The sequence below is a fragment of the Platalea leucorodia genome, assembly GCF_965183815.1.
Source record: "Platalea leucorodia genome assembly, chromosome: 3".
NCBI lineage: Eukaryota > Metazoa > Chordata > Aves > Pelecaniformes > Threskiornithidae > Platalea > Platalea leucorodia.
In genome coordinates this window covers 15,498,891-15,507,449 of record NC_138825.1, presented here as the reverse complement: position 1 = coordinate 15,507,449, position 8,559 = coordinate 15,498,891, and the positions used below count along the sequence as shown (strand labels likewise).

Here is an 8,559-nt window from a genome sequence, read left to right as displayed (position 1 = left end):
GATTCTGTGCTTTGCTTTGACTCCTAAAGCCTCTGAACTCAGCCCTGATGCCTGCTGGAAAGGATTCTGGGACAAGGGATGACCCCAAACTCCTCCCCTAGGACTCATCACCAAACAACAGCTCCCCACTCCACAATATCGTCTGGCAGACACAGTCAGAAGAGAGAAAAGATCCTTTTATTGCAAACATCAACTGCAGGGGCGGGGCCAGGAGTCACAGGGGTTCAGGCAGTAACAGGAACTGGGCACCTGCAAGGACAGAGTCAGAAAGCACTGATAAACCACAGAGGCAGGAAGAGGCAGGATTTGGTTGCCCTTTCTTTGGGGAACACCTGCGACGAGGAACTGTTTATGGCCCAGAAGAGAGAGCTCTTGCTGGCCTTGGCTACGGCATGGCTCTGGCGCCTCGTCCCCATGGGGAATGCCCTTAGAGACCTGTGCGCCTGCAGAGCTGCACAGTGCCCCTGTGCCACGCAGCAGGGCTCGATGGGGAGCCCTGGGCAGCTGCCAGGGAGTTATTTGCAAACCGGGCACAGCACCGTCCCTCGCCCTCCCCTGGTACACACCTGGGCTTCTTCACCTGCTGGACCTTCCTGCTTTTTTTCACTTTTCAATCCCCCCCAACGTTTTCTCTCTTCCTTCTTTTCTTGTCTCCTTGGCAGTCCCTCTCCTCTGCCCACGCCTCTTTTCTCTTTCTTTTTCTTTGCTTTCCCCTTTCCTGGGGGCAGCCTGCAAACCTGTCCACCCCACAGTGGGATTAGACAGGTAAAGCCAGCATCAGCTGGAATCAGTTCTGGGTTTAAGCAAAGCTGACTCATTTTACCTTCTTTCCTCCAAAAGGCTCTTTACTTCTTCTGCACATGCCAGGGGGTCTGCCGTGGTCTCTGGGGTGGTTGGAAGCAAAGCAACCGGTGCCTAAAAGAGAAATGCTGGCGTGAGCAGGTGGCAAGGGACGCCCTGGAGCAGCAAGTGACTGTTTGCTCCCTTAGTTCTCCCGAGAAGATCCCTTTGGCTGGTTTGCATTAGCCCTTTCTTCCAAGGGCCTCCATCTTTGGAACACACTGTTCACATGGGTGCATGACATTCCTTTAATTTGGTGGGCCATTCAGCAGGGAGCCTGCGATCCCCCTGTGGGCAAGAAAGGGCTGGCCCACTTCATTCTGGCACGGTTTCTGCTGCCCTCCCGAGACAGAGCTCTGCGGATAGCCCTTTGGTGCAACACCACCAATACCCCGGTGGGAGGCTTTGCTTTTCAAATCTGTCTTTCTCTAGGTATTTTGGAGATATTGCCTTTGATTAAGCACATGCCTAACGCATTGGAGAGGCAACCTTTCCAGTTTTACTGGATAAAAAATAAAAACCACCCAAAGCCACAAGAGATGGAGTGCCAGGAAGAGGCACAGCAGCCACTTGGACTCATCAGCAACTACCCTCCTACCCGAGGCACCTTGTCCCAGTGTTTGTGGAGCTGCCATACCTCTGCCGTTTCCCATCCCGCATCCGTGTCTGCCCCTGCTGCTCTCTGGAGGACGAGCAGAGAGGGGGCTGCGTCCAGGAAGGCGCTTGCCTGCTGCTCCACGTCTGCTTGGCCTGCAGGGCCACGTTGCTCTTCCAAAGACAGCTCTGGAAAGCAAAAGCATGTGCAGCAAAGTGACTTGTTGGAAGTGGACTTCGGCTAAAGCCAAACCCACCCCAAGCCCTACAGCAGCATTCTGCTCACGCTCTGACAGCCCTCAGTCCCTCCTCCTACCTGTGGATCTGCCCATGGGTGCTGGAGACTCCTCACGCGAGGGACTTGAAGTGACAGCCATCTCCTCCCCAAAGATGTCACAGTGGTTTTCAATCATAAACTCCACCAGCACGTTCACCTGCACACATCAAAGCCTTGGTCTCAAGCCAGGTGCCTGAACATGTATCAAGCAGCCTTTCCCACTCCTGAGCCTGGCCTCTGGGCAGCAGGCTGTGGCTGCGACGCTGCTCTTGCTGGCAGCCACCCCAGCAGCATTTGCTCAAGAGACCAGGCAGCCAGGGACCTCTGAAGAGCCAAGCTCTGATGGGCTGGGCAGGCTGCAGCCACTGCTCAATGGGGCGTACCTTCTGAGTCACCTCCAGCATGGCCTCCAGAGGGAGCAGGTCCTCGTTGGGTGGGCTCAGCAGGTTGGGCCCAAGGCAGATGGCCAGGTTGCTGGAGGTCATCCTGCTGGTGGAGGTGTTGTGGCCGATGTGCTGGAGGAGGGAGAGCAGGCGCTTGAGGAGGAGGAGGTTGGCTGCAGGCAACTTGTGGGCCACCCTGAGGGAAGAGGAACACAACGTCAATCAAGCAGATTAAGTTGCCCACAGGCGTCCCCCAGGCTTGCCCAAGGCAGGTGGGAGCCAGCGGCTGTGTTGCGCAGCTTTGCAGCTGCTGCTGCCCACACTTACGCTTTCAGCTCTTCAATCTTGTCCTCCTGGCAGGTCTTGTGCATGGCTGCCATCCAGTCTTCGTAAAGGTCTGTCACGAGCAGCTTGCCGGGGATGCTTCGCAGGAAGTCCTGCAATGAATGCCAAGGGCATTTAGGTGAGCCTTTGAACACTCCAGACACGCCAGGAGCTCTTCCAGCTGCAGGTCAGAAGCGCTCACCTTCAAGATGACGGCCAGCAGCAGAGCAGGCTGGCTTCCCAGGTTGACGTCCGTGCCACGGTCCAGGGCCTCGCGTAGCTCCCGAAGCTCTGTCCCGCTGGCCGCCCTGCGGAATATGCCCTCCGTCGCTGGTCCTTGCTGGTGCAGGACAGCCAGCAGCTCCTGCAGGAGAGGCAGGAGGAGAGTTACTTGGCTGAGGAGCTGCCTTGCAAAAGCGGTGGCCGGGGCCAGAGTTCAGCCCCAGCCTGTGCTCCCTCCTGCTGCAAAGGGGCTGAAAGCAGAAGCATGAGCCATGGGTGAAGAGCCCAATGCCCCATCTGCAGAGCCCCTGGGGCACTGGCTCTGGAGCAGTCGGAGGGCTGGGGACCACAAGGGTGCAGGCTGCCTTACCTGGATGGGCCGGGGCAGCGTGCCGTCCTCCCCGCAGAGGGCTGCCAGGGGCTGCCCAAAGAGCGGCCTCCTGCAGCCGGAGCCCGCCTGCCCTGGCGCCTGGGCAGTGGCCGGGCTGCGCCGCAGAGCAAAGGGCCAGGGCAGCCCCCTCCTCCTCCTGCTGCTGCTGCTGCTGCCTCCTGCTGCAAAGGGAAAGAGAGCAAGAGCCCGTCAATGGAGACCGCCAGGCCAGCGCTCCCGCAGCCTGCCCTGCCTGCCCTGCCTGCAGCGTGGTGCTGAGCGCTGCGGCAGGACGGGCAGGGAGCCAGCAGCTGGAACCATGACTCCGGCTCGCAGGCTGCTGAGAGCCGGCGTGCCAGCGGGACAGCCTGTCCCAGCCCTCGGCCTGCCCTCCTCCAAGCTGTGGGCAGCAGCAGAGGCTCCGTGTCCCCGCAGAACCACGTCCATCAGCCGCTGCCCAGCGGGTGCCCTTGCTCGTCCAGGTGACGTCCTCCCTTGGGCTGCCACACCTGCATGGCGACACTCAGGGGACAAGTGAGCACAGCTCAACTGCTGGCAGGAGGTTGCCTTTCTTTCCAAAACTCACCCGCTGAGCGGCAAAGTCCCCCTCCGTTGGTAGATGGGTCTGTCGGAGGCCCTTGCTTGGGATCAGCCTGCAAGAACCAGGCTGCGCTTAGAGAGCAGCCACGCAGCAGAAGGGGCCACTGGCGAGCTGCCAGTCGGTACCAGCAGCCTGAGCACGGTGGAGCTGGGACCCTCTGCCCTCCCGGGCTCTCTGCTCTGCACCGCAGGTTTCCTCCCAGCGCCGCCAGCCAGGATTTCCCCGCATTCCTGGTGGCTCCCCAACCCTCTCCGCTCCCCGAGTGGCAACCCTCCCTCCCGCACAAGCTCACCCCACTCGCCGCACATCCCTGGCACCTTGGCACAGCCAGAGGTGGGTGAAAGGCTGCCATTCTCACCTCTGCCTGGCCCTCCATCAGCCTCTCCAGGCTCCTGGTGCTCAATGTCCTCCACTGGGCAGGAGAGGAGGAGTGGAAGAAGGTGAGCAGCAATGCCTCTGATGCTCGGCTGGAGGAGCAGTGCCTGGGGACAGAGCCCAGAGCACAGGGACACTCACGGCATGGCAGCGGCTCAGCTCCTTCTCCAGGGCTTTGATCGACGGCAGACGGGTCACCCGGGCTCTCTTTGCTCCTTCTGGTGTCCTGTGCAGCGGGAAGGGACAGGGAGAGAGCTGGGTGAGCCCCAAGCTGCCTCTTCTCTCTTGTCAGGCAGCTCTGCCCGACAGCTGCCCGCAGCGGCGGGGGCACCTCTCCCCAGCTGGGGAGCTGTGTTCCCCTGTGCGGCTGCACCTGGAGCATCCCCCCGGCTTACCCCAGCAGTGTGCCCACCCACAGCTCCTTCAGGGACCAGGAGCTGCAGAAAGAGAGGAGCAGCAGCGTCAGGCCCCGCTGCCCCCCAGCCCATGGGCAGAGGCAGGCGCCTGCACAGCCCTGCCTCATGCAGAAGGACAGAGGGGCAGGATGAAGCCCCGTGGGGAAGGACAGAGGCACTGCCCAAGCCCTGGCTCCCTCTGTCCTGCCAGAGCAGCTGCGTTTGCCCTTCCCTTTTGGGCACCAAAAGGTGGCCAGGGGATGCAGGACGTGGAAATGCCCTGCAACCCGTCCCTGCGGGCGCGCTGCCTGCTCCCTGCCCGGGCTCTGCACGGAGGGCAGAGGCCATTGCCAGGATGGCCGCCGGGGCATGCTTGGGCACCTCTCCTGCCCTGCCATGGGACGTGGCACCACGACTCACCCAAAAGTGGCAACACAGGAGCCGGTGGGCCAGGCGAGGATGAGGGAGGTCCTGTCCTCATCGCTGCCTTCCTCCTCCTCCTCTTCTTCCTCCTCCGCTGCCTCCTTCCCGCCACTCAGCACCCACAGCTGCTCCAGGGCCAGGCGGAGCTGTGGGCACACGGTGGTGCCACGTCTGCAGAGAGGAGAGGCGGGCAGGGAGCTGGAGGTGGGCTCCTTGAGGTCCCCCCGGGCAGAGCCCTGTCCCCCGCCTGCCCTTGGGACGCACAGGGGTGCATCCAGCAGCAAGGTGCTGGGGCCTGGGGCTGGTGGCAGGGTGTCCGTGCCCTGGTGGCAGGGCCAGGGCTGGGGAAAGGCAGCTGGGCTCTGAGGGTCTTACTGCAACTTGGCGATGACCAGATCCTCCTGGAGGAGGAGAAGGCGCCTCTCGCTCCTCTTGCGGCCCCGGGTCAGCCGCACGTCCGCGCTCAGCACCGCCTCGGCTTCGCTGAGAGCCTCCCTGCAGAGCAGCGAGCGGCGGGCATGAGAAAGGCGGCTGCTGCGGGGCCCTGCCGTGCCCGCGTGTCCCCGAGCCACGGGGAGAGCCCACCTGGAGCCGCAGCAGCAGTTGGCCTGGCCCATCCTGCCCGGGACAGGAGGACCCTCGCCGTGCACCAAGGACACGGCCCAGGCGGCCACAGCGAGGATGGGAAGCGGGGTGCTGGTGTCGGTGCCGCAGCCGAGCTGCTCGGCCAGCCCCTGCCTCCTCCCAGCGCTGCTCCGGGCCAGCACAGCTCCGTCCTGCCGGCACTGGTGGCTGTTGGCTCCAACTGGCCAACATTCCGAGCCCAACGGACACTGGGGGGGGCACTGGGAGGGCCCTGGGCTGGGGGTTCTCTCCAGTAGGGCCATGTCTCTCTTGCACTGGGGAGCCCCGAGCAGGACACAGCAGAGGGGCAGGACCACCTCCCTCCACCTGCTGCCAGTGCTTTGCCTACTGCAGCCCAGGAGGCAGTTAGCCTTCTTGGCCCCAAGGCCACTTGGCTGGCTCCAATTTGGGTGTTGGGTATTGTTCAGCAGATTGAATTCACCATGGTCCAAAAAGAAAAGGTACGTGAGAAAGGCATATTTTGCCTTCACTGCTACAATGCATGTTTTAGGAGCTATGAAGAGAAATCATCCATGCCCCTCCACCCGCCCCCTTCCTTAGAAGTAAAAAGCACTTCAGAAAACCAATTCAACTTCGAGAGCAATCGGGCTTTTAAGAGCCAAGTACATTTCCCTCTATCAATCCCATTCAATCAGAAAGTGTTTCCTCTGTCGCCCCATGGGCACAGCTGGGCACAGGCAATGCAAGCCCCAAGCCTCAGGCACCATCCGAGGCCACCAGCGTCCTTGAGCCATGAGCAAGATCTGCAGCTGCTTTTCAGCTGGAGGAGAAGGGTTGTTCACAGACATGGGTGCACATGGCACAGGCGATTCCAGAAGAGCCCCAGTTGCTCAAAGCTTTCCGTGTCCTGCACTGGTGCTTTTCAGGACCAGCTCCTGGGTCCACTTGCACCGAGGCTAGCGAGAGCTGTAGTTCAGGCAGGGAATTCAGGTTCCGGCCTTTGTCCCCCGACCATCCCCACAGGCCCGGCTGCGTTTGAGCAACCTGCTGCGCTGGACTCGTGGCAAAGGTTGTGTCTGCATGCCTGCTCTTCTGCTCTCCCTCTCGGGTCCTGGTCAGCCAACCCAGCTGTTTTCCCTGGAAATGGCCATGGTGGCTAACAACAGACTCCTCTTGCTGGACACCAGCCGAGCTGGGGGACTGTGTGTGAGGAGGGAAGGTGTGCGTTGGTCCAGCGTCTGAGGCCCTGCAGGGCTCCCATCAGGGTCCTTTGACCGACCCATCCTCCAGCCACCACTCCAGGGGCTGGGGGTCTTATGGCAGTCCCCAGACGATGTCTCAGGTACCCAGGAATATTGGAAAGAGGGGAGGCCTCATTGACATAAGTTCTTTCTATGAATGGCATGTCCCTTCTCCCCAGCGAAGGTGTTACGCACCTGGAGTGTGTGTGTAAATAGTCACCACTCGGGTTTCTCTTCCTGATGGTGGTAATGCTCTTTGAAACAGCACTATTGTGTTGTGTTGTGTCGTGTCATGTTGTGGAGCAGGTTTTCAAAAGCATGCCACGTTTGCCTATTTAAAATGGATGGGTATTTTCTTCAAGAGCAGCAGCTCGGCTTTTGGCAGCCCCACCTCCTTGTGCTTCTCAGTTTGCCAACCAGGAACAAGCTCACCCACTACTGAACAAGCCATGGTTTCAAGGAGTGCCATCCTGAAAAGCTGGACATTCGCCTCAAGCCTTCAGAGCAAGGCTGTGGTGCTCTGGGTGTCAGAGCTGGGTAGTCAGCCACTCTCTAATTGCTGTAGCTCCCAATGGGTGCAAGTGAAACAACGGCTGCTTTCTAGCACAGTGACAGAAGCTTGCAGGTTTTTTAGCAGGCCCACATTGGAAAGGCAAGGTCAACAAGGCCCGAAGGCACCAACCCCTAGCCTTCAGCTCTCCTCCTTCTCCCACACAGTTCAGCATCTTGGTTTAATTTACCCCGTGACTCTGGCTACGGAAGCACATCAAGGTGCTAGCAAATGTTGACACTCATTCCCAATTCAAACCAGCATTTCAACGTGTTCCAATATCCCACAGAAGAGACAGGCTTTCAAGGTCCAGCTGTATCAGCTGGGTGCATCTCCCCTGAAGCAGCTGCAGGTCCTTATTTCACAGAAAACCCTCTTTCCACAACCCAAGTGAGGGGAACAATTAATTGCATGGTGGGTCGCTGGGGCCAGTTCAGATCCACTGCCAACTGCTATCTATCAATCAATCAGCTTTGTTGATGACGTGGTGAGAAAAAGATTTCAACACAGATTTCTACTCTCAGCAGCTACGGAATCAAGAATACCCTGACTAGAAGAACTACTGAACTGGAAACTACATCCAGATCTTAACCATGGGCGTCTTGGTTTGGAAGGAGGCAAACAGATAATATCTGAATCATGATCCAGTGCTTCTGAGGAGCCAAGACCTTCCCACCGAGACAAGGACTGTGGCAGATTCTTGCAACAGTTGTGCCTCGTGCCACCTTTCTACCTTTGTCAATCACTTTTGCACCGAGAGGACCAGAGGAAACGGGCACAGATTAAAACACATGCTCTTCCAGCTGCACATGAGAAACCCATAGTGGACTGTTAGGGTGATCTATTTTACTGGCTCTGGGTGACCCTGCTTGAGCAGGCAGGTTGGACCAGATGACCTGCACAGGGGCCTGCTGCGGCAGGGCTGCGGCACGAAATGGCATTTCTGAAGTAAATAGCAGACAATTCACTCATCTGCTCAGTCCAAAAGCCAGATGGAAGATGGCGTCTGACAATTGATTTTTGGTGCTTAAATGCCAACACAGCTCTCACAGCAGTCCACAATGGAAATGTAGCACTTTGGGAAAAGGGCTAGAAAAGCACTGCTGTGGGCAGCAAGTCACAGCCACATGCTGTCAAGCCTCAGTCTGTGCTTGCAGGGCATGTTTCCTTCCCACTGGCAACAGCTGAATTCCAATTAAATACCCCTGGGAAATCCGGAGCTAAGCAAAACTTTTTCTTTGGGTCACATTGCTTTGCTGTCCATGTGTGTGATTCATCTCCTAATGGCAGCTGAGGACACGAGCTGACCTAGTTTGGAAACTGGCCCGTCTCTCCAGACAACTCCAGTCCCCTGCTTTTTCCTTTGGCTTTTCCAGTCT

General features: G+C 58.8%; 1 protein-coding gene across 1 annotated transcript; it reads right to left on the bottom strand.

Moving 5' to 3' along the window:
• Positions 1 to 224: 224 nt before the first annotated feature.
• On the bottom strand, positions 225 to 5,691 carry LOC309588281 (rho GTPase-activating protein 20-like; the record flags this gene model as incomplete). Its single annotated transcript, XM_082307333.1, has 15 exons — positions 225 to 249; positions 824 to 915; positions 1,478 to 1,623; positions 1,751 to 1,868; positions 2,095 to 2,290; positions 2,422 to 2,531; positions 2,621 to 2,782; positions 3,011 to 3,192; positions 3,597 to 3,663; positions 3,970 to 4,023; positions 4,128 to 4,212; positions 4,382 to 4,423; positions 4,802 to 4,975; positions 5,180 to 5,299; positions 5,390 to 5,691. 15 exons carry the CDS (start codon positions 5,689 to 5,691, stop codon positions 225 to 227), a joined length of 1,875 nt encoding a protein of 624 aa, XP_082163459.1.
• Between the last annotated feature and the right edge of the window lie 2,868 nt (positions 5,692 to 8,559).